The sequence below is a fragment of the Podarcis vaucheri genome, assembly GCF_965113315.1.
Source record: "Podarcis vaucheri genome assembly, chromosome: 4".
NCBI lineage: Eukaryota > Metazoa > Chordata > Lepidosauria > Squamata > Lacertidae > Podarcis > Podarcis vaucheri.
Genome location: NC_138762.1, coordinates 26,733,621 through 26,759,285, shown reverse-complemented (window position 1 = coordinate 26,759,285; position 25,665 = coordinate 26,733,621). Strand labels below are relative to the sequence as shown.

Here is a 25,665-nt window from a genome sequence, read left to right as displayed (position 1 = left end):
CATTACAGCACCATATACAGTACGATCACATCTTACAAGCATTTAACTCATGTTAGTTCAACCCTAGGGGGGACGCGGGTGGTGCTGTGGGTAAAACCACAGTGCCTAGGGCTTGCCGATCGTATGGTTGGCGGTTCGAATCCCCGCGGCGGGGTGAGCTCCTGCCCACCTAGCAGTTTGAAAGCACCCCTAAGTGCAAGTAGATAAATAGGTACCACTTTATAGCGGGAAGGTAAACGGCGTTTCCATGTGCTGCGCTGGTGCTGGCTCGCCAGAGCAGCTTCGTCATGCTGGCCACATGACCCGGAAGTGTCTGCGGACAGCGCTGGCCCCCGGCCTCTTAAGTGAGATGGGCGCACAACCCTAGAGTCGGACACGACTGGCCCGTACGGGCAGGGGTACCTTTACCTTTAGTTCAACCCTATGTGGTTGAAGGCCATTTGGTTGAAATCCACAAGTTAAATGCAAGCAAGGCCCTCTTGGCACATTGGTTCTAGGATGCTCTCATGAGATGCTCTCTTGGAGTCATCCTTGTTCCTGTGAGGTCTTGTGCCAGCATCCCTAGCCTTCTGGAGCCGATGTGCTGAGTGGGCCTTGCCAAACAGGCATGGCAGGGAGCTGAAAAGTTCTTTTCACCCTGGGAAAACCCAACAATCCAAGTTGGGGACCATCACTACAATGCCATATCGTATCTGAAGAAGTGTGCATGCACACGAAAGCTCATACCAAGAACTAACTTAGTTGGTCTTTAAGGTGCTACTGGAAGGAATTTTTTTATTTTGACTATTGCAGACCAACACGGCTACCTATCTGTAACTACAATTCCATAGTATGTGCTATGTGAAGAAGACTTCTTTTTGTCTGTCTGGGATCTTCCAACTTTCAACTAGGTTCTTTAAGTACATGAGATGGAAGAAAACCTTCAACTATATATTCATTTGTCTGCATGGAGGTATTTTAACTGTATACCCCAGGAATTGAGCAGTTAGGGAAGAAGTGGATATTCCTACTGTCTGTTCCCTTCATTTGCAACAGGGTGATACTGTATATCGGGTACCTCAGGTTGCATACGCTTCAGGTTACATACGCTTCAGGTTACAGACTCCGCTAACCCAGAAATAGGACCTCGGGTTAAGAACTTTCAGGATGAGAACAGAAATCGTGCTGCGGTGGCAGCGGGAGGCCCCATTAGCTAAGGTGGTGCTGCAGGTTAAGAACAGTTTCAGGTTAAGAACAGACCTCCAGAACGAATTAAGTACTTAACCCGAGGTACCACTGTAATACTTTTCATCAATTTCATCAATAACGCCTTTTCATCAATTTCTGCATTTTGCTATTATAGTTGTCCATATATTGCTTTTCTTTTGAATTAACCTTAGGTACGTGAAGTTGCCTACAAGGTTTTCCTGTACCCAAATGCTCAGCAATTACACTGTTTAGAGGAACTTCTTACCAGCAGAAACCTTCTGGCCCAGTTAGTAGGATATGATACATTTGCTCATCGGGCTCTTCAGGGGACAATGGCCAAAACTCCAGGTAATGCTAATTGTGAAATATGCCAGGATAAATGCAGGCTGTGCAGATTGTTACAAGAGATTAGTAGTACATGGGAGGAGAGAAGAGTGGGAGGGGAGCAATTCCCCCTTCCCCTGGAAACAGTTTCTCTCATATTGATTCGAATGGGAGGGAAATAACACTAGCTCTGTTTCAGGGATGCCTTTGGATCCTGTGGATCAACAGCCTTTCCTGGTATGCCCCTGACAGCACCCTGCAAGGTCCATATTTGCCCTCTCCCAACACCTGAGGGGCACTATGTGGACCTTTTCACAGTCTCATGGGGGAGACATACGAGGTTGGATCTCCCTTTCCAAAGGTGGACCTTTGTTTCTCTCCATCCTCTGAAAGGGGACATCAGAGAACCCTATGGTCCTGGGACACTATCCCAAGGAACATGCAGTCAAACACTAATTTATGCAGTGTCAGAATGTTTTAAATATATTACATCCTCATACGAAACACACTGCATAGAATGATGTCTCAGTGAAATTGTTGTGTTAAAGAAATGTTGCTGTTTGTTATTTTAGTTATGTTGACCATCCATGAGTATTATTTGCTGCTAATAGAGAACTTCCTTATTCAATATATTTGCATTGTTTCAAAGTTCCTGTGAACATTGCATGGGGAACCTGTGGCCCTTCAGATGTTGTGAGACTACAATTCTTGTCATCTCTCACCATCCCAGGCCATCCTTGCTGTGACTAATGGGAGTTGGAGTCAAACAATATCTGTTGGTCCGCAGGTTCCTCAGCCGTAATAAAGTTGAATACTCAAACTTCTGCATTACGATTTAATTGTTATCAGTCAGCTTTAAGATTAGGAAACCAGAAACCTTGCACTAGTCAGCTCTGTTGATTCAGCTATGACCTGCTGTAGTTCTTGTAGGGCTGGAAATGAACCTACACTAATGTCTCCAGAGTGTCAGAAATTTCAGGTTTAATTTTGCTTAATGGCTTCTTTAGTAAATAAAACAGATAACCACTACATTCAGCCTTTTTAAAAAACTATAACTTAATAAACTTCTGAATTATGAATCGTTTAGAAGATTACTTTAAGCTAGATGAAAGTTTACAGCTGCATATAAGTTATTTCTTAAGAGTTCTTTCTGTCTACTGTACCAATATTTCTTCCATTCTGTTTTTTAGAGAAAGTAATGCAATTTCTTGAGAAGCTTTCAGATAAGTTATTCAGTCGGTGAGTTTATTTTTTAATAAGATTTAAAGGGAGAACAAATTTGCCTTGCTGCAAGGTAAAATTTTTGTAATATTACTAGTAGAATCAATAAAAAATACACTTGTATTTCATAATTAATTCACCCCATCTTAATTCTGCAAGATTATTGAAAGGATTATATCTAATCAACTACAGATTAAGGTCATACTGTAATTGTAAAAATATTCTGAACGGTGGATGTCTCACTGTCAGCCAAAAGGCCCTTTCATGGTAAACGTACCAATGTTCTATTTTCCAGTGATGTAAAGAGGGAAACCAGCCAAATATTTTCTGTATATCGGAAAGTATTATCCCTTACTGAAAAACCTATTCTAAAAAAGCAAAGAAGAATCACAATTCTTTATGGCACATTTTGTTCGTTTGCTTGTGTGAAAGATACTTTTATTTGCAAAATGGACAAATGATTGTCTAGTAATTGTATTATACTACAAAGTCTTTTGAAAAGAACTTTAACAAAATATTATGATGAAATTGTTTTTCAGTACTCTAAAGGATTTTGAAATGATGAAAGGCATGAAAATGAAACTAAATCCTATAAAATCAGTAAGTTATATTTTGCATTTACTTTTTCTCAACTTGAATGAGTTGAATGCTAGTTTGAGAAAATACTTTCTATAATTTCAGAGTTATGTTGACGTAATCTAAGCTTTCTCTTTCTCTTGGCTTTGTATTATAACGGTGTTGGGTTTCAAGGCTCTTTTCTCTAAGGGAAGCTAACCACTTAAAAGAAGATATTGGTTTAAACACAGTGATTTATGTGGTAGCCAAAACTTAAGATGGAAAATGTAATGTCTTCTCTTGAGTATGTCAAACATTTTGTTCAATTAGTTTTTGCAAGCTTGAAAAGGCAGAAGCCAGATTTGAAAAACTGCATGTGTCTAGCCTGTGTGTTGGCAGGCTCCAGTATTTTTGTTCAGAAACCACGGTCTTTCTAATAACTGGGTTGCTGCATGATTATTCTAATAGTTCTGCCTCACAATGTATAATTTGGGACCTCAAATGCCCCTCAATGAAATTTGGTTGGATAAATACAAGTGGACATCTTGAAGCCTTTTAAGTCTTAGATCACATTATTTGATTATATTTAAATCTTCTAGCTGCCTGTCCTGAATGCTCAAGGCAAGTTCACTTAGCGCCACTTTTCACTTGCTGCTTTGTACTTTGATGCGGTCATATCATCTGTAAATGATGTAGATGTGTTAAATCTGTGCTTTCCTTCGTAAAATACACAGAAACGGTAGGTAAATTCTTTCCTGATCGTCATTTATTTGTATTTCTCCCCGCTCCAGAAAACTGGAGATACTTAATTGAACATGCCCCTTTTAGAGCGGATGCATGTGGGAGGATGTTTGGCTTAAGTTACTGTACTAAAGCAGTGTTTCCCAAACGTTTTTGGGCAACGGCACACCTGTTTACTGAAAAAAAATCTCGCGGCACACCACCATTAAAGCCCCGCCCCGTGACGTCAGCGTGCAGCGTCACACCGGGAGGGACGCACAAAAGTGAAAGTTTTTTCCCTCCCCCTTGCCGGGGAACCTCCAAGCTTTGGGCAGGCAGGCAGGCAGAGCTGGGAAGGGGGTTTCCAGGGGACACGGCAGCTCCTCGAAAGGCTTCTCTCAGCTGCGCTCAATCCTCCTCGGAGAGGATTTCCCCTCCGGTCCCATGCCTTCGTTTGGGGTATCGCTCCGGCTGCTCCCTCTCCCGCCGCGCAGGAGCGATGCCTCTCTCTGGCTCTCCCGCCGCGCAGGAGCGATGCCTCTCTCTGGCTCTCCCTCCGCGCAGGCTGAGGGAGGGAGGGAGGGGCGCGTGTGACCCGTCTCTGCTGGGAGACCAAACCCAGCGAGGCAGAGTCGCGCGGAGGCGCCCAGGCAGCGCTGCCGGCTGCGAGGAGAAGCGCCAGGCAGCAGCAGGAGGCGCGGCCTCTCCTCGCCGCCACCGCCCCGCCTCTCGCCGCCCGACTCGCCCGCCTCCCTCCAGGCATCTCGCGGCACACGAGGCAACGTCTCGCGGCACACGAGGCAACGTCTCACGGCACACTCGTGTGCCGCGGAACACCGGTTGGGAAACACTGTACTAAAGAGATGATGATTTTAAAAAAGCATCTTGAATTTTGCCTTTGATGTCATTGATAGCCCTTGCCATCACTGAAACACAGGTATCATGTGCTTCCAGTTATTGGTTTGGTGTTTAGTCACATATTTTTCATTTGTTACAGGGGTGGCTATAAGACGTAGGCCTTTTCAGTAGTAGCATCCAGTTAAGGAACTCTGTACCTAGAGAGGCTCACCTGCTAACATCCTTCTTCATCTTTTGATAGCAGGTGGAAACCATAATTTTTCAAAGGGCGTTTGGCTTGCTAAAATATTAGGATGTTAGCAGTGTGCTTAGCTGGATTATTTGCTTAATTCTTGCTTTGGACTTTATTTTTGTTTGTTTTCTTGTTGTGTTATTGTTGATACACTTTTATGTAAAACCTTAACACTGGCAATGAAGTGATATATACATTTGAAAACAACATGACCAGAGATTGTCAATTGTATTTCCATGCACCGTGCATAAGCCGAATAGTCAGGTTGTGTACAGGGCAGGTAAGACAGCACCTAAAGCTCTGTGAAAACAGTTCCTACAGAAATGCTGCTGTGGAAAGAAAGCTGTTGTATCTGACTTGTTTTGTTTGACTTGTGTTATGTGTTTGAAAACGTGAATGCTTTAATTTTCAGAAATTGATGCCTTGGGATCATCCATACCACAGTGGTGTCCTGCGTGCTGAGAGGTCAGTGTTATGGCCTTCTGCTGCAACTGGTGTATCTAGCACTTTATTTGCATTCTAATATTTAGTTTTTAGTTGTTAAAAGTTCTGCTATAGTTATCATATATACTCATGTAGCAAATCACTGTTTCTTTACCTTTTTGTATTGTTTTGAAATGTGTGTTTTTGTTTGCACTTGCCAGCCACAACTTTTCAATGTATATATTTTCTGTATAAGAGCTGAGATAACTACCAGGTTGTAGTTTTCTTTTCTGTGCAGGAGGATATGGCTAGGAATCTATTTGTCTTGGTCACCTTTCTCCAAAACCATGTGTGTGTTCTGGGGGGGAGAGCATTTAAACCCCTCTGCTATCTGTTGGATTTTTTAACTGATATAACTGAATCCTCCCAAAGTAAAATGTGCCAGTGTCTTCCCAGATAATATTCATTATAAATACTGAACATACATTTTTTTAAAATCACACTGAAGCCAGCAAAACACATATGTACCATGTACATATCAATAATTATTCCTAATTAATTCATTTCCTCAGTTGATCTTTAAAGAGAGGCATTGTGATACCTTATGCTATTGTAATAAAATAATATTGTGGTTAGTTTATCATCTTACATCATAATAGACACATTACAGTCAGTGAACGTACAGTGGTACCTCGGGTTACATACGCTTCAGGTTACATGCGCTTCAGGTTACAGACTCCGCTAACCCAGAAATAATACCTCAGGTTAAGAACTTGCCCTGGGCAAGTCTACCAGCCCACCTCCCACCATTGTCAGCTCCCCTAAAACTAAGGTGGAAGGCATCTTGATTCCTTGGAGTCAGTTTTCAGGGGTGCAGGGGGCACAGATGAATGGGGGGGACGGGACAGGTGTGTCCCACAGCCTGAGGCCCTTCCACATGAACAGCAGGATTTTGCGTCCAGGCCTATTAATAGTAACATTTCTGTTTGTAAACACCAGGGGGAGCTCCTGCATCAGTTTGCCACCTTTTTTCCATAGCTTTGTCAAGTTTTCTTTTGGAAAGATGAGCTGCCTCTTAGCTTTGCCGTCAGAGAACAGCAATAGTTTTCATTTTACGATTAGATATATGTCATTTAAAATGATGTTTTGTCTGTGATGCGGCATTTGTGTTGACTATATGTTTTTGTAGTCATATCATTTATACAGTCATGACGAATACGTCAGTGCATGATTGGAACACTGGATATCAAATTCTGAAATATGTCAAGGGCCGTCATTTCTACAAAAAAACCCCACAAACCCCCATCACTGAAATCATGATAAAAACAAAACATCACATGCAGCCTTGCACACTAAAACAATACTAATACATTACGAAATGGAAATGTATTGCTACATATATTTGTAATTTGACTCAGTGCTTTTAACCCAAAATTGCCAACCAGCTTTTTCCTTTGTCATCTTCCAACTTTCATTGCTCTGGATCATACTGGCAGTCAACCATATGGAATTTGGTTCGTTTCTTTTTATTAGACAGGACTGCAAGTAGGAAGCTGGCGAGAACAAATATAATCCAGTGAATCTGAGTTGTCAGTAGGAAGACCAATATATCCTCTTCCCTCCAATCCCTTTTGTTTCCCAATCACTTGAGGGCTTACAAAACACATTTTATTTATATACATTTTTTAATGTAATGTGTTCAAAATATGTAAGCATGGAGAACAGAAGTTCAATTATTCTGCATATCATATATATAAAAAGGGACTGGTAATTATACACTCAGTTCAGTGTTCAAAAACCTGATAATGCCTATCACTTACCTAGTATCTTCCCAGTATCATATTTCCTTATCCAAATTAATTCAAGGTTAGTACATATTAAAATCCTAATCAAGTACACTACAGTAGTATTCTTGGGGGGGAGTATGTTTTGTTTAGCTCAAGGGTGAGGATTGGTTGGTTGGTTGGTTGGTTGGTTGGTTGATTTTTGGCTCAAGGACTACATTTCATCTTGGTCAAACCTCATGGGGGGGGGTGCATGCCAGTCGTGGGCAGAACTACCACCACATACACAAATATCCACATGCACACATCCACACACACACACAATCTGAAAGTTTTAAATCCATGTTTGTCTCTTTCTTCAAATAACTGTTCAGGACTGCAATCTGAAGTACGCATCACCTAGGAGAGCCAGCATGTGAGGCAGATATAGTGTTGGTCTTGGATTGGGAAGACTTGATTCAAAACACCCCTTGGCCATAGAACTCCTTGGGTGGTCTTAAGCCAATCGCAGTTTCTTATTCTGCGTTATGCCACAGGGTTGTTGGGAACATAAAATGGGTAATCCCATGTACACTGCCCTGAGCAACTTGGAGAAAGCATAGACATGCAGAATATGAGAAATAAATGATTACACCTATTTAGGACTAAGCTGTAAGTCTGTAAGTATTGTTGTCTGGCATGCAGTTAATGCTAGAAATGATTTAAATGAGTCATTTCTTTGGCTAATGTATTCCAGTGTTTTGGTTGTTAAAACAAAATCTCAAAATGCTCAACAATCAAACAAGACTTTGTTTTATATGGGGTAATTATATTATATTTCCCCCTTTTATTGGCATATGTTATGGTTATGGAATGCTGCAAGAAATTATTTCCCCGTGTGATAGCTACAGTTCTGAATGTTCGGTGATTAATGATATTGAGTAAATATAATCCTTCCTTTAATTACTAGGTCTATCAAAAAGATTTTGAATAAAGTTGTTGACAGCCATAATACACAAGAGTCTTAACTTCTTTCCAAATGTACAACTTAAATGAATGCCGTTTTATACTCCTTCATTTTATTTGGACTGAATGAAGCTATCTAGGCTTAGAAATAATTGTTTACAATGGCACACTACATCTATTGCTCTTTAGCAGTACTTTCTTTTCAATTTGAATCGTGCTGTTCATGAAGAATAATGAACACCTCATTGTACCATTTAACTTCATGTTTAAAGCAGCTGGCTTGGTGTCTTGCCTTTCAAAATACTAGTAAATCAAATGCTGTATGATTAAGGCCATTGGATTTCTTCCCATAACTCATCCTTTTAATCTAAAACAGGATTTCACATCAAATAAAGAACCCAGTGCCCGCTATCATTTTATCAACTTTGTTAGTACATTTGCTGTGCTTTCTCAATCCTACATTTACCTTCTTGTGAAATGTGTTATTGGGGGGGAACCTCTTATTACAATGGTAATCCTGATGTAACATATCAAGCTTTACCTCTAGAAACCAAGGAGTTGGAAGGAACCTGGTGTATGAAATATGTTTATATTTATCAGCAGTAAAACTGTCAGCAAACTTCGTATATTTTAGCTGTATCCTGTGTACAATTCAGTTTGCATCACAGTCAGTTGTTGCTTTATTTAAAAAAAAGTTTGAGATAATTCATTGACTGGTGGGGCAGGGTGGGGCAGTCTCCTTACTTTCATTTGTTTGTTTGCTGCACTTCATAGCACTTACCGTATTTTTCGCTCTATAACACGCACTCGACCATAACACACACGTAGTTTTTAGAGGAGGAAAATCCGTAGGCATGCCACCCGTAGGCATTCCCTCCCTAACACGCACAGACATTTCCCCTTACTTTTTAGGAGGAAAAAAGTGAGTGTTATGGTGCAAAAAATATGGTAATTACTGTGTCTTTTTTGAGTACTAGCAGCATAGAAATTTGGGGGGCTACTGTTACATGTATTCATTGACTCAATTTGTGGGTTATGGTGAGCCATAGTTAATGGTTTACTTTGAACTCACCTGTCTGGACTGTTTTGCTCCTCTCTGCTAGCATAAGAGTGCAAGAAGAGCCCTGTTGGATCTGACCAAAGGCCCATCTAGTAGAGCGTTCTGTTCTCATGATGGCCAGCCAGATGCCTCTGGGAAGCCCACAAGTAAAATCTGAGTGCAACAGCACTCTCTCCACTTGCGAACCTTCGCAAGTGGTGCACAGAAGCATACTACCTTCAAAAGTGGAACATAGCTACAATGCATTTCTGTATTGCTCAAAATCCTTGAACATTTGGTTGCATTTTTCTGAAAGTTTCCCAGCTCTACAATACCCTTTTTATTTTAGGCAACCAGAACTGTACACAGTATTCCATGTGTGGCCACTTTATAGATGTGTATAACCACACTATGATATTGGCTACATTAGGAAAGTCAATTTCCTAATGTAAAATACTGTAAAGGTAAAGGGACCCCTGACCATTAGGTCCAGTTGCAGACGGCGCTGGGGTTGTGACACTCATCTCACTTTACTGGCCGAGGGAGCTGGCGTACAGCTTCCGGGTCATGTGGCCAGCATGACTAAGCCGCTTCTGGTGAACCAGAGTAGCGCAAGGAAATGCCGTTTACCTTCCCGCTGGAGCAGTACTTATTTATCTACTTGCACTTCACGCTTTCAAACTGCTAGGTTGGCAGGAGCAGGGACCGAGCAACAGGAGCTCACCCTGTTGCGGGGATTCGAACTGCCGACCTTCTGATCAGCAAGCCCTAGGCCCTGTGGTTTAACCCACCCACGTCCCTGTAAAATACTGTAGCTAGGATCAAATATTGTAGCTGAACACCAGAACACAGGAAATGTTTGCCTTTATCTAGCAAAAATAAAATTGTGGTGCTACATGTGCAATCCACATGATCTATTTATTGAAAATATTTGTAGGCCACCTTCTAGGGTGAAGAACAAACATTGACTACAGCTTGTGGTTAGTAAGGAGAGAGCTTAGCCATGTCTCCTGGTTTGGATGACCTGCTAAGCCAAACTTTGGCATAGCTTAGGGTCACTCAGCAGCAAAAACAATCAGGACGAGCAAAGCGGCAGCAAGCTCATTTCTGGAATCTACATGTTTGTGCTGACATGCTAAGTCAGGGGTCTGCAACCCGCAGCTCTGGAGCCGCATGTGGCTCTTTTACACCTTTGCTGTGGCTCTGGGGCAGATACTAGCGAGGGGAGGAGGCGCATTGTGCGCCCCGACACTCCCTACTGTGGCGGGCGCTGTGCTGGTTGTGACATCGCATGGGGGCCGTGCATGCGTTAGTCACGCACCGTCCCGATGTCACCTTCCCACCCGCTGTCAGATCGCGGCTCCGGAGATATATTTGTTTTAAATGTCGCAGTGGTTTTGCGGCTCCCAGTTTTTTTCCCCTTTGGAAACGGGTCCAAGTGGCTCTTTTTGTCTTAAAGGTTGCAGACCCCTGTGCTAAGTCAAGGTTTGCCTTAGCATGCCACGTGAATGAGACCATGTTTCTGCCTAAGTGTTGAACCAAGTAGATGCCCTATTTCTAGCAAGTGTGATGTTTTAATTCATTTAATTGTGGATTGTGTGATATAAACTGTTTAAATTGGGGCAATGTTGTAGCTATTCGTAATTCATTTCCTTCCATTTTGTATGTTTTAGGTATAATATTGAACCCAGCCTGTATTGCCCCTTTTTCTCTCTTGGAGCATGTATGGAAGGCCTGAACATCTTGTTCAATAAACTCTTAGGGATCTCTCTTTATGCTGAACAGACCGTGAAGGGAGAGGTGTGGTGTGAGGATGTTCGCAAACTGGTAAGAAGTCAAAGTCCTGAATTTCAGACCCCTTGTGTACAAAAACAATAAAGATAATAAGTAAATCCAGTTCACTGTTGAGCAAAGCACAAGATGCTTAGAAAGGAAGTTTTCTGAATTAGCACCGAAAAACACCTCGTAGGGCAATTCATAGCTATTTGTTTTTAATTCCTGCATTGTCTTTGTTAACGTTGACAATCATTTTGTATAGCACCTTTAAATGCAAAAAGGCTTTATTTTGTTTGCACCCAAGTTGGCGCTTAAGAATATCTCTCTTGTTTCGATTTTAAAGAAAGGAGAGATATGTCAGGCATTTAGGCCAATGGGAGGGAACAGACAGCAAAATGAAGAGGTGGATTCTGGTGGCACTATCTAGAACTTACCTAGATCAAGGAAGGGCAGCATTTCTGGGAATTTTGGGTCAGATAGTGGTAAACAATTGGACATTTGGTAATATCTGATTTCCTGGGCCAGGAGGATTCTGGGCTGTTGGGTTTGAGTTTTCAAGCTTGAACTGCCTTCAGTTCCCTTCTCCTTGGTGCCCAGTGATGACTGAGATAAATATTTGCCCAAGGCCGCTAAGGATGGGCTCAATTCTGGTGTGACATCTCCCTCCTTGCATTTTACAAATATGTTTAGGGAAGCAGCTTGAAAATGGCTACAGGCAAAAAATTCGTAATGTTGAAAGAGCCAAGACCTAAGAATGAGCTGCACAAACTTCAAAAGAAAATGTGTTTGATGGCACATTGAGACTAACTTTTAATAAGCTTTTTATTGCAAAATGGCATGAGCTTTCATGGGCAACAACCAACCTCAGATTCTGAGTTGGAACAAACTTTAAAGGAGATCATGGGAAAACAAATTTGCAAAACAAATTAAATATTTACAGCTTAAATTTATATCTTAATGCTTGAACTTGTATCCTGCTTTTCTTTTCTCTACGGTATTTCCAAAATCTAAAACATGCATGTAGGAAAATGGGACATTAAAATCAGTACTGTGACTAAGAAAAGATTTAAAAGCAGTTTTGTCAGGTCCAGGGCATGCTGGCTTTCTCACTTCTTTTTATTTCCTTTTCTTAATGCTTGCTAGTGGGTCATCTTTCTCACTTATACTTCAAAGTCCAAGTAACAGCAGGAGCTGTCATTCATCAAACATCTGTAAAGTGGATAAACTATTCCTGTCTCATCTTTCATAACTGCTTCTTATTATATCTCTGCTCATATTGCTTAATTGTGATATATGTAGTGTGAAACAGATTTAAAACTCAAATATTGCTTAAAAGGTATTGGTTATTTTTGTATTTCTTCATGAGTCATCCATTTGGATAAGCGGTAGCACTTGTATATTAAAACCTTTAGTAATCTTGTGAATGGGACTTGAATCACCTAGTAGTAGTCTGAATTCTACAACAAAGAGAAAAAACTTGTAAAATCATATAAAATGGTCAGATTTGGAATGTTCCCCCCAAAAGGCCTACAGTAGCACATCATCGGTTATTGGGTCTTTCACTTAGTACTTTCCTGTTTTATTTTAGGCAGTTGTCCATGAACAAGAAGGATTATTGGGATACATCTATTGTGATTTTTTTCAAAGACCAGACAAGCCTTATCAGGTAACATTTCCCTAACATTACAAACACTATGAGCCTTTTTTCTTCTTCTCAAAATATGATCCTGCAGCCCCCTGTGCCCCTCCAAACACAACTCTGGTCAGGAAATCTTTGTAAGGAACCAGGGGGCTGCTAGTGGAGGGGGGATCATGGAAAATCTTCAAAGTGTTGAGTTGGTATTTTAGATTCAAAAGCAGAATTATGCCCTGAAAGCATGCACCCAATTTGATCCCGGTATCTCCGTGTTCAACTGAATTGCCACATTTAAAATAAACCGATAAACAAACTTATAAGCAGAATGCCAAACAATCAAGTTAAACCAAAGGGCTTCGCTTTGCTTAGCCACTCCATCTGTTCCAGTACGGTGCAACAGCTTGATTTCAGACAATTCTATAATTGTAAGCAGATTCTGTGACTGCTTGAAACTGTGCTGATGTCTTAAATTATATTAGTATGGTGAAGTATTGACAAAAAAGAGTGTGTTTTTCTGATCTAAATATATATTTATAGGATTGCCACTTTACAATATGTGGAGGCAGGCTAAAAGAAAATGGAGAATACCAGCTTCCAGTTGTTGTCCTTATGCTAAGTTTGCCCCATTCCACTAGTAGTTCACCAACATTGCTTACTCCTGGGATGATGGAGAATCTCTTCCATGAAATGGGACATGCCATGCATTCTATGCTGGGAAGGACTCGATACCAACATGTCACTGGTAAGCTTACTGGTTAAAGTACTTCATTTTGTACATGCAACCCTTTCATAGTTTGCACGTGCTGTATCTGGTTGTACTTCAAGTAGAGGTTTTAGTCTTATCTTTAAGGCAGCTGAGAGCAATTTTCTTACTGGCCTTTAAAAACTACTCCAAATTATCTTCTGTATATTACATATAAGCCTTTTCCCAACTGCCCATCATACAGTGGTGCCCCGCAAGACGAACGCCTCGCAAGACGAAAGGGTTTTCCGTTTTGGAGGCGCTTCGCAAAGCGAATTTCCCTATGGGGTTGCTTCGCAAGATGAAAAAATCTTGCGCGTCCCCGCGGTTTTTTTCACTCCCCCCCTTTTCCTAAGCCGCCTATCAGCTGTTCCGCTGAAAAACCCGCTTAACAGCTGATCACGGAAAGCCGCTAGACCGCTGTAGCGCTAATCCACTAGGCTGTCAATGGGCTTGCTTCGCAAGACGAAAAAACCGCTAGACGAAGAGAATCGCGGAACGGATTCTTTTCGTCTTGCGAGGCACCACTGTACTTTGTGTGAATAAGGAGCAGAAACGAGGATGGTACTATGCAGGAACAGACTTAATTCTTGATAGGTGGAGTAGTGAGCAGAGGCAGGGAGCAGATTTAGCCTCCATTCCAGTTGCATCCATGTCAAGGGTGATTTTGCTAGCATTAAAATAGTTCTGAATTTAATTTAATAGATCTTTAAATCTTTCAGATCAGTAGTAAGTGGTGAGCTAGGAATTTTGGTACGTTGCAGAAGCTCCATCCCCCAACTCTGTTGTGCTTAACCTTCCTTCAGACCCTTTGTGATTCCTCAATTTCACTGTTACTCCCCTTCTTCCTTCTATCCTCCTCTAAATAATGTAGTTAAACTAGTTCTCATCCAGTGCAAGGGGTGGGGGAACATAAGAAGAGCCTGCTGGATCCTGTCAATGGCCCATCTAGTCCAGCATTCTGTTCTCACAGTGGCCAGCCAGGTGTTTGTCGGAAGCCTGCAAGCAGCATAAGTGCAGAATAGAACTCTGCCCACCTGCGATTCCCAGTAGCTGGTATTCAGAGGCTTACTACCTCTGACAGTGGAAGTAGAACATAGCCATCATGGCTAGTCGCCACTAAAAGCCTTATCATCCATTAATTTGTCCAGTCATCTTTTAAAGCCATCCATAGCTTAACTTCAAGCTTCACGAAGAAGCGCTGGGAGTGAGAAATGTACATTGCATCCCCCCAACCTGGCACTATTCAGTAGATGTTCATGACACTCATGTTCCGCACAGCCTCCCAGACCACAATGGATCTGCTAGCTAAGGCTAAGGGAACAAAACTTCATCGCAACATGTTGTGGTTTGAGCGCTGCAAAAATGCAAGATCCTCCATCTAGTAACACTGGAGGAAAGAAGTCCAGGTTGCGTACAAAGTGGTGGGGAACCTCCAGCCCGCAGGCCTAATTAGGCTTGCCAGGCTTTGGAGGCTGTACTTGCCAAGTGGCTTTGGGCAAATCACACCCACCTTTCTTGTAGGCGCCAGTTGCAGGAAAAACCTTCTTTTGAACCTCGGCTTGAATTCATGCCAAGGATGCAAAGGTTCTTCCTTTCAGCTGTGGTCTGAACATGCTGCAACTTCAAAGGAAGGTCCTTTTCATCCTCAGATTGAATTTTCCATTGCAGCTTGAGTTTTGAATCACCTTATGTTATATGATGTCACCTTACGTTACATGACTGGATCAACCAGCTGGATCCAGTTCCCTACCCCCTGCCATACAAGGAATAGTAATATACAAATATTTGTAGCTCCAGAAAGTGACAATCTATAAAAGCTTGAAGCCCACTGATCACAAGGGAGAAGAGAATAGATATGAGGACTTAATTTTTTAATTGTAAATTGTTATTTCACCATCAGGTGTCTTGAGGTAACCACCAAAGCTGCTCTTCAGTGACTGATACCTTGAACAATAAAGGAAAGCAAATATGGACAATAATTGTGCTAGCTCATCAGACAGATGGGATGATAATATTTGTAAATGGGATTAAATTTTTAAGCACAGTTTGATATTTTTATTGTAATTAGGTATAAAGTAACGACAATTAAGGATTTAGTGTTTAAAGTGGGGCCAGATTGGCTGTAGCCTGGTTTAAGTTTATAAAGGGTGTGAGCCATAGCTTTATAGGGTGCCTCACCCAGCTGTTCAAATATTGTATTTACTTTGTGATTTGCAGTAAAACATGTAGGATTATAATTTAGCTTTTCTGCCAGTACGTACAATAACATTACAGAAATGAAATATTTACTTAATGAATGATTTACCACAGTTCATCAAAAGTGCAGATGGAAAGCTAAGAGGAACTTTGGGGAAGACAGAAGAATTTATGTAAACTTTATGGCTACCTGCATGTTAATGCTTCTGCTTCTTTTCTATAGGGACAAGATGTTCTACAGACTTTGCTGAAGTTCCCTCGATCTTGATGGAGTATTTTGCAAATGATTATCGAGTGGTGAACCAATTTGCAAGGCACTATAAAACGGGTCAGGTAGGATAACTAAAAACCAGGCTGATTTTTAAATAACATAAGAGTTTTGGGTTGTTGGGGTTTTTTGGGGCGGGCGGGCGGGAAACAGAATAGATTCAGATGTTTGAAACTAGGTGGAGAAATATTTTGTCATGAGACTAATACTTCATGCCCCCCTTTTTGTATCTTCCCATAAGTAACTTGAGTGATAGCAGTGGCGTAGCGTGGGGGGTGCAGGGGGGGCCGGCCGCACCGGGCGCAACATCTGGGGGTTAGGGTTAGGGGGCACAAATCCACGGGTTAGGGGGCGCAAATCCACGGGTTAGGGGGCGCAAATCCACGGGTTAGGGGGTGCAAATCCACGGGTTAGGGGGCGCAAATCCACGGGTTAGGGGGCGCAAATTACTTGCCTTGCCCTGGGTGCTGACAACCCACGCTACGCCACTGAGTGATAGAAACAAAATGGTTGAGACCCCCATTTTCCTTTTCCTTTTTAAAAACTTAATTTTTGAGCCTTTGGAAATAATAAGTCCTAAGTGCTGTGGGGCGTCCTCAGGCTTTTGGGCAGCCTTCCCCAACCTGGTGCCCTCCAGGCATTTTGAACAGCAATTTCCATTGGTACTGGATAGGGCTAATGGGAGCTGTGGCCTGGAACATCTGGAGGGCGGCAGGTTGGAGAAAGCCCACTCCAGTGCCTCTTCCTCCTCAAGTGGTCCATTGCCTCCCTGACCTGGAAGGATTATAAAGGTTTCCAGAAATCTGCCTGAACATGTTTCAACTATGGCTGCTGTTTCCAAGGGCTAATTCCCGGCTTTGCCTCCCCTCCCCTTTGTGAGGCCCAGTGCAGAAAGGGATGCTGAGGAAAAGGGAGTGTCAGGGCTGGAGTCAGACATAGGTCAGCACAAAAGACGCAGGGCTCCATTGTCAGTGAAGTTAACTCTTTATTCAAGGAAATGGCATACAACCCCAGTGACACTTCTTAGTAGGTCTTGCTCTATGGAGCAGTCTTAGTCTTCCACACTTTCTAAGACTCCTCCTCTCTCAGATGTTTCCCAAGCAGTCTCAAACTGCGCCTGCATGCCTCTCTTCTGCTCTCCTCATTATTCTGCATGTTCTTGGAGACCAGCAGGGAGGGGAGCCTGGTGCGGCAGGAGAGGGAGACTTTCTGATTCTTCAGCAGCCTGTTGACTCCCCTTCTCTGCTTTGGCCTCGGAGTCTGAACTGCTCCCTGTCACAGGCTCTTCCTGCTCACTAAACCCTGTTGCCCCTTCAGCATCTAGCCCCTGCTCCCTATCTTCTCCCTCTGACCTTTTCTCAGCATCCCACCACCAATCTCCTGGTTCTGAGCCTTCCTCCTCTGGGGTTTCTCTTGAGGGTCCCCCAGCTGGTGCCTCTCACCACATCTTTTCATCCAGCCAGTCCCTGACTGAGTTAGATAAAATTGCTATAAATTGTTGTGGTGATTCAGAGGTTTAATTTGATATCAAGCTGGGTTTGAGTTTGTTGTTGTCTCTGGTAACTCCTCTGTTACATCATGGATGTTGGCTCATATTATGACTGTATGATCCATATTGTTTTATTGGTACTGTTGCTGCAGGTTTGTCATGGCCTTTGGCTAGAACAATAAAATTGTATTGAAGTCCTAAGTGTGCAACACGATTCTTCAAAGAACTAAGAGCTTACAAATCTGTCAAACAGCAGTGGGAATTCAGGATAGTCAGTGTTTAACAAGGAGCTGCCATCACTTAGAAGAATCAGTAACACGCAATTCCTTGGTGATAGAAAGTTGCAGTTGGGATGGTTGCTCCCAGTGCATTTCAATGAATTTATTTGTTTAATATTATTTTGCAGAGTTGAAAATATCACGGGCACCTCAACATTTAATACTGACTTTTAAAAGATGCTTTTGTTTCTTTTTAGTCAGCCCTGTTGTCTAGCCTTGTGGAACTGATTTATAGAATGATGTGGGCTTAAGGGAGAAATACATTTAAGAAAGATACTTACAATGCAATCCTAAGAACGCTTTCTTGGAAGTAAGTCCCACTAATCCAGTGGGATTTACTTTCTGGTAAGTGTGCCTCAGATTGCAGCCTTAAGGGTATAATATACTACTACTATTTTCCAGATACTTTACAAACCTTGTCTCCTTTTAGCTCACAAATTTGGAGCCAGGCACTGTGTGCCCCATTCCTTAAATATTCCTGGCCTGTTTTGTGATGGACGCCATTTGGCATAGAATCATTGTGTACCAGGAAGTAATTGAGTCAGCTTTAATTCATCCTTGCAGACAGGATAAAATGTAATGTGGGATTAGGACTTGAGCCTAAACGACTGTTTTGCTGTCATGTTTCTGAATGTGCATTTCTTTCACCTTTCTGAATAGCTTAAAAATTATTTTTGACTCAGCTGTCTATTTTTCTTTTTTAAAGGGTGATTGGTTTTAAAGGGTTTGATAACAAATGCTTTATTTCTTGTAATTTTGAATACAAATATGAGCAATCAGAGTTTGAGAGCAGACCTGTTGTTTGCTATGTTAATAACTGGTTGTGATCTTTTTTGTCTGGAGGAACCTTGTTTTTCTGTGCTTAGAAGGGGGACCAGATTCTAGTCACTTTCCTCGCCATATTTGATTCTCTCAGAGAACTGTTGCTTTGACTTGGCACTCTCAATTATATCAGCTTTAGTAAAACGTAAGCAAAGAGCTTTCACCAAGCATTTTTTGTTATAGAACAAAAAAACTGAGGCTAGGTTTTAACCAGAAAAGTCTGGTGCCTTTTGAACATTCACTGATTTAGTGGAATCTAGACAGCATCTTAAAAAGCAGAGACATCACCTTGCCAACAAAGGTCTGTATAGTTAAAGCCATGGTTTTCCCAGTAGTGATGTATGGAAGTGAAAGCTGGACCATAAAGAAGGCTGATCGCAGAAGAATTGATGCTTTTGAATTATGGTGCTGGAGGAGACTCTTGAGAGTCCCATGGACTGCAAGAAGAACAAACCGATCCATTCTTAAGGAAATCAGCCCTGAGTGCTCACTGGAAGGACAGATCGTGAAGCTGAGGCTCCAATACTTTGGCCACCTCATGAGAAGAGAGGACTCCCTGGAAAAGACCCTGATGTTGGGAAAGATGAAGAGCACAAGGAGAAGAGGAGGACAGAGAATGAGATGGTTGGACAATGTTCTCGAAGCTAACAGCATGAGTTTGACCAAACTACAGGAGGCAGTGGAAGACAGGAGTGCCTGGCATGCTCTGGTCCATGGGGTCACGAAGAGTCAGACACGACTAAACAACAACAACAAATATCATTAAAATATGTTTTCTCAGTTACTTTCTTTGTGAGAAAGGAAGAGAAAATGAAGAGGGAATGGGGTGGATAGACAGGTGTGTGTGTGTGTGTGTGTGTGTGTGTGTGTGTGTGTGTGTAAGAGAGAGAGAGAGAGATTGACTGATTAATTATGTTAGATGCTGATGACCTAAAAATCATCATGACCTCACATCTCCATCCAGCTCTGTTTCTCTCTCTCTCTCTCTCTCTCTCTCTCTCTCACACACACACACACACACACACACACACTTCCTAACTGAGTCTCAGGAAAAGACATAGAAATAGCCACTCATCTTCCTCTCTTCTCTTTATCCCCTCTGCACTCTTTGCAGTCTCTATCAAATAACCTTCTCCTGCCCCCCCAGCGACTGGCAGTGTTTTGAAGTCCCATGACTTCAATGCCCATGTCCCCCTCTTCATTGGCTGTTCCCATTCCTCCCCTCCCCTTTCATTTTCCAGCCAATTCTCAAGAGACTGTGGCTATAAAGCAAGGTTAGTCTCCACTGGGATGTTTGGGAAGAGATAGCGCCTTTAGGTTTTTTGTTTTTTTGAAAAAGAACTTTTGTACTTCTGCTTATCTCAAGGTTCCCCTGAGCATGCTGATAACTCCCTTTCTTCTTCAGTAGCCCTGTTTTGGCTACAGTCATCTTGGCATTTGCCATCTGAGCTGTCGGTTAGAAATAGTGATATGTTGTCACAGGTTGACATTTTTAAATTATAAAAGCTTGCTGAGGCAGGAGTACCCTTTGCAGAAACCATGTGGATTAATTCTCAGCAAGGGTTTAATAATGATAACTTTAACAATCCATTTACCTGAGGCAGAAGAATGGCTACCCTAGACTAGCCCATGTGGTGCACTCCAGATGTTGCTGGACTGCAGCTCCCATTGGCCTCAGCCAGCATGGTCAGTGGTCAAGGATAATAGGAGTTGTAGTTCAGCAACACCAGGAGTGCACCACATTGACTACCTCTGGGCTAGCAGGCCATAGGTTCCAGATACTATCTTTTTTTAAAAAAAACACACATAGTGTCCAATTGGTTGCCCTCCAATCATTTGGCAAGATGGCTAATTTCAATAAGTTGCATTTTGTAAAAAACAAACAAACAGAAGTTCAGCAAGTTCACATTTCAGTGATTTAAGGACAGTTAGGTGAAAGTTATCTGGCCCCAGGGACATATTAATTTGTAATTTGCCAGCGATGAATTTGAATCTTTGTATATGGTCATGCCAAAAGCAGAGGTTCACACACACACACACACACACACACACACACACACACACACACATCTCCATCCATGCAAGGAAAAGTTTGAAGACACATTCCAGGCAGGCAGGAACAGTCTACAAGGGTGTAGAGCAAGCCTAGTGAGGGCTGAGGCCTAAGAAAGAGGTATGTCTCAGGTAGAGTCTTGAAGGCTGGATGAAGAAGCCTAGAGAGCCACATTTGAGCCTGGGCCTGAGATTCCCCACCCCTGCTGCAGAGGGGAAATATGTGTAGTGCTGCCTTGTTCTGTTACCTGCAGTGGTGCTTTAACTGTGCCAGGAGGGATGCTTTCACCCCTCTACTATCCCAGAGAGGTGCATGGTTAGTAGTGTTTCTCATTCCCTGACAACAAAGGGCTTCCTGCTCTATGCTTCACTGAACTGCAAACCTGGATTTCCATTTCAGCGAGGATTTGTGGGATTGTGGTTTACCAAAATACCAATTAGCAGGGTTCTGCTATTTTGTTCTGTTTAAAACAGGATACCACTTGACAGCTCTGAGGCTCAGTTTCTGTTTGATGTGATTTGAAACAGCCAAAGTATAAAACTGCAGAAAAAGTAAAGTTATACTAAAAGAGCCAATTTGGCTGTAACTGTGTTAAAAATTAGAGCCCTATAAAATAAAACCATTCCCTCCTGCCAAGTTTTTAAATGTTTATATTTTGTACCGTAGACTTCTTTTTTAAAAAAACAAAAGACCCCAACAACTATGAGTATATTGAATGTGTAAATGGGGACTCTTTCTCAGGTGTTTAGTGACCGTGATGGGTCATGACTGGGAAGAAGGAAGTTTTGTTCAGGAATGGGGAACCTGTATCCTTATAGAGGTCATTGTATTACAACTCCCAGCATCCTTGTCCAGTAGCCATGATGCCTGGGACTGATGCAAGTTGTAGTCCACTAACATCTGGGTGGGGTCACAGGTTCATCATCCCTGGTTTAGAACATAAGAAGAGCCTTGCCGAGTCAGACTATAGACCCAACAAGCTAACACTTGGTTTCCAGCAGTGGCCAGCAGATTTACTCATTTAATTAAAAGGTTCCTTTTGTAAGCTTTTCTTATAAAGTGTGGCACATGAAGGGTTGGATTCAGCATTGCACCGTTGGGAACATTCAATCTCTGCAAGCATTTCCGTTTGCCGGATGGAACACTCTGCCCTCGTCTCCCCTCATGTTCTTGGGGTTCTCCCCCCCCCCATATGAGCCAATTTCAGGGGGACAGGGGGAAAACCTTGTTGTGCAAGTGGAAGTCCTTGCTCAGGACTTCCGCTGATGGGGCTTCTTAGATGAATCCCAACTACAGTTTTTCTCCAGTAGAGGGAAGTAGAAGAAATGGCCTGGGAGGCAGGCAATGGCAGCAGTCCCCACACACCCTCAGCTTAGGCCTCCAGAGGTGGCTTCTTCACTCAGCCTAAAGGTGGGCTTTCTGGACTATCGCTTTCCCCTCTCACTATCACATTAGATTTTCCTGCCTTCCAGAATAAGCAGAACTACTTATCCACAGCTTTTGCTCATCTTGTGTTATGCAGATGGGGTCTAGGGGGAATCCTAGGATGAGCTGATGCAGTGTTCCTTGAGCTTCTTATCTTCCCCCTCCCCACCTTTAAGCATTAGATGCCACCTGGGATACAGCTTTGGAGCTCAGAGGAGTAAAGGATTAACTGGCAAAGTAGCAATTACCAGCTTCAGAGAGTTAAGTTATATTTTCAGTTTAACATTTCTTTCATTATTAAGAAGAGGAAAGCCTTGGGTCCACCTGTCTTGCTTTTATCTGCAATGGTGCTGATTAGGCCTGTGTGTGGTCTAACATTTACGTCTCTGTTATATGTTTATGTTTGTATTCTTTACAGGGGTTTTTTTTGGGTGGGAGGGAGTGGGGAAAGAGATCTGCCTTTTTCTCGTTTAGAAATCATTCTAATCAAGGGGTCCATGTCTGGGGGCTAGGTCCCAGAATAGCAGTTGTACTACAGTGTGGAATAATTGTCTGCTGTTTAAATGGTGCAATTTAAATTACAGCTTTGCACACTGGATATTCTTAAGTTTTCAAAACTATACTGCTATTTTCTGGATGGGAAAATTATAGATCTTGTGTGGTTAACTACTATGGGAAGCATTTCAGTTTAGGAGCATTTCTTGCCCATTTTCACTTCCATCTAATTTGCTGATAATGTTTTTACTGCTTCTCAATAACTTTGATGCAGCTGCTTTTGTTCTAGTTTTTCTAGATGTCATAATTAGTACAGAACCTGACCATGTTGCTATTTTGTAATAACAACAATTCTTTGATAGAACAATTCTTAAACACTTCAACTGTAAAGCTTCAGGCATGATTGAAGAGCTGTTTGTAAATGCCAGACATCTGTATTCCATTTTTGAAGCTACAGAGGCTCTTTAACAGTTTGAAGGCTTTGGTCACACTGACACTCAGGGCACAAGTATAAATTAGTAAGAAGCATTCCGTGTTCAGTCTTCGCACTTCACTCTATATTGTGTAGAAAAACTTAATCTGTTCCTTCATGTTGTTAGGGCCAGGTAAACACATATCAGGATGATCCCAGGAGATAGGCTATATTATAGAGGAGAGGGGAAAACTGGACAAAAAGATATACAGTGTTGTTAGTAGCATATAGTTTTGTCTTCAAACTTCTAATTTATTTTATTCTCGCTCCATTTTTTTAATGTGAGAAGCTATATCAAATGAAGCATCTTTCTTCTTACCTTTCTCCTCATAGCTAACAATAGATACTTTCTCCTATCATAAAACGGAGTGTTTGTTTGCCTGGAATAGTTTACCTGTCTGTGTCTCTTGACGTGGTATGACTTTGAAACAAGAAGAGAGCTAGAGTTTCTCTGGCTGGCATGCGATACATCCACATGATGGGTTGTGTCTTATGGTTTGCCCAAGTAAGGAACATGTGATGTGATCGATTTCCTGTAGCTTCTCTTTCAGTTCTGCCCCTGTCTGCCTTTGCCCAAAGCAGACAGGGATCCTCTCTTTTTCCCCATCTGCCTTTGATTTCAAGTTTCCCCTTTGAATTTTTCCTTTCCTTTCCTTTCTCCTCTTCACCACCACCACCCCAAAAATCTGGAGCAGAGATTCCATTTCTTCTTACCTGCTTTTTCTGCTGGTTTTATTCTCTTCTGTGAGAAGAGGAAAACCTTAACTTTTCTTCTCCTCCGCTGGAAGAAGATATTTTCTGTGACATGCTGATCCAACTATTGCTACTTCTTCTCCATGTCCTAAGCAATCACCTGGCTATGTTTTTACTTGCACAACCATTTACCTTCTCCAGACTACAAGGTAGCAAGGAAAGCCAAGCCAAGTGTCCTTTCATTAAACAATCAAGATGCGAAATAGGTGGTAGAAGCAACAGAGAGCCCCGAGCCATGTTCTTTTCCAGCATACAATTAAATACACATTTTACTTGCACGTGACTGTTACTTTGTCTGTTCATTGAGTCTATTTAAAAATTGTTTAAAAGATTTCCATCTCCCCATCTTTTTTTTATTACTATTTTTCAAGCCATTGCCCAAACATATGGTGTCAAGACTCTGCGAATCTAAGAAAGTTTGTGCTGCCGCCGACATGCAGCTTCAGGTATGTTGTTTGGTTCTATGTGATTTTAACCTTACTATGAAGTTGTGAAAGATCTTAAGATTAGCACAGCATCATTTTAAAGTTATGACTCAGTGATGCAGATTCTTTGGCACATTTGTACAACTGTTGAATACTTAAAATGAATTACTTTAAAACTTTATGGGATTTTAATGTCACCGACTCTTAAGTGTAGAATGAGTTGCAGTTTGAAAGTAATACATATCCAAATAAACTTTTCTTAAAGCTAAAACTTGACAGTCAAAAGTCAATCTAAGCTTTTTAAAGTCTGCAATGCTGTTAGAAAAAGTTCAGGGAACTCTGTAGGGAAAGAGATTTCTACATTGTGCAGCAGCCAGTGAAAACCTACTTCTATGGAATGATGTGAATTTTAACTGTGGTTTCTTCTTGACTTCAATTAAAAAAGAGACAGCCAGCTTCAGAAGCACATCTTCCAAACACTAGCGTGAATTCCCCTCTGCCTTAACTTGCCTCTAGTGCTAGTGCTGAACTAGGTTTCCTTTTAATCAGGATCTGAAACTGCAGTTTAAACTGGGGTTCAGATCCTAGTTTAAGGGCAAACTTGGTTAGTGTGAACTGGTTGAAGGTCAGTGCCAATATTTATCTGAACTCTAGTTAAGGCAGAGTAGGAATGAAGAGAAGATGGGATGATAGCTGCCTCCCACTTTTCTTGGTCATGGGTAACAAAGAGCCAGCATTACATCTGCACTAGCCCCATGATGTGCCTTTGATCTCTAAATTTGGTGCACAGATAGAATGATTGTTCCTGCTTCCTTATGATAGATTATAGTGGGTTCCTGAATCTAAATGTCTTGCTTGTGACCTCTGGATTGGAGGATAAGGCCAAATAATGTGGGACCTTATCAAAGCCAAATTGTGTTTTACTTTGTTTTTTGTTTCTTCTTTTTTCTTGGTTAATTTTGTTATATATATATATATTATAATAAAAGTCCCTCTAACTTCAGTGGGACATCTGCAAATTAAGCGTGCATGGTGTTGCAGCTTTTTTGTGTGGATCCATTAAATAAAAGGCACTGGAAACTGTCAGCCTAAAATATAAATATGCAGAACAAGAGCATGCAAGCCAAGTTTTCATTCTGGCAATGGACTTGAATGGTTCATAAGTTGCCATGTGCTTTTCCAAAAACTAATCATTCTAACAGAAGCAACATAATCCGTTAGAAATGTTTACATGCTTATTTCTAAAGACTCTGATAAATGCATAAGCCAGAACAAATCTATAACAAATAAATGCATTTCGGGGGAAATCAAGAGCTAATCTAGTATGTAAATGTATTTATTTATTTATTTATGAACCCAAATCTAATTTATTCTAAAGAGGAGATGCATTTGAACATTCTAAATGAGAACTGATTCTATTTTAGGTAATTTACGCACATAACATATTGGCTTAATCATAAAAAATCTTCCCCAAGGAAGTTCATCTCTAAGAAAATACTGAATAAAGCTTTCAGTTGTGTTTATTTTAATGAAAATGCATTTG

General features: G+C 41.6%; 1 protein-coding gene and 1 long non-coding RNA gene across 3 annotated transcripts in view; both read left to right on the top strand.

Moving 5' to 3' along the window:
- The window catches only part of MIPEP (mitochondrial intermediate peptidase), a 51,022-nt gene that overhangs the window by 6,445 nt on the left and 18,912 nt on the right, over positions 1–25,665 (top strand). For both annotated transcript variants that reach the window (XM_082220278.1, XM_082220279.1), the window contains exons 7-15: positions 1,380–1,536; positions 2,703–2,751; positions 3,273–3,333; positions 5,511–5,563; positions 10,963–11,116; positions 12,654–12,731; positions 13,239–13,443; positions 15,866–15,975; positions 24,069–24,143. In XM_082220278.1, coding sequence (XP_082076404.1) covers positions 1,380–1,536; positions 2,703–2,751; positions 3,273–3,333; positions 5,511–5,563; positions 10,963–11,116; positions 12,654–12,731; positions 13,239–13,443; positions 15,866–15,975; positions 24,069–24,143 — 942 coding nt within the window. The remainder of the gene's footprint in view (positions 1–1,379; positions 1,537–2,702; positions 2,752–3,272; positions 3,334–5,510; positions 5,564–10,962; positions 11,117–12,653; positions 12,732–13,238; positions 13,444–15,865; positions 15,976–24,068; positions 24,144–25,665) is intronic.
- LOC309531068 lies at positions 15,986–20,289 on the top strand. The gene is made up of 2 exons (XR_014219049.1): positions 15,986–16,159; positions 16,404–20,289. It is a non-coding gene; the product is annotated as an uncharacterized lncRNA (long non-coding RNA).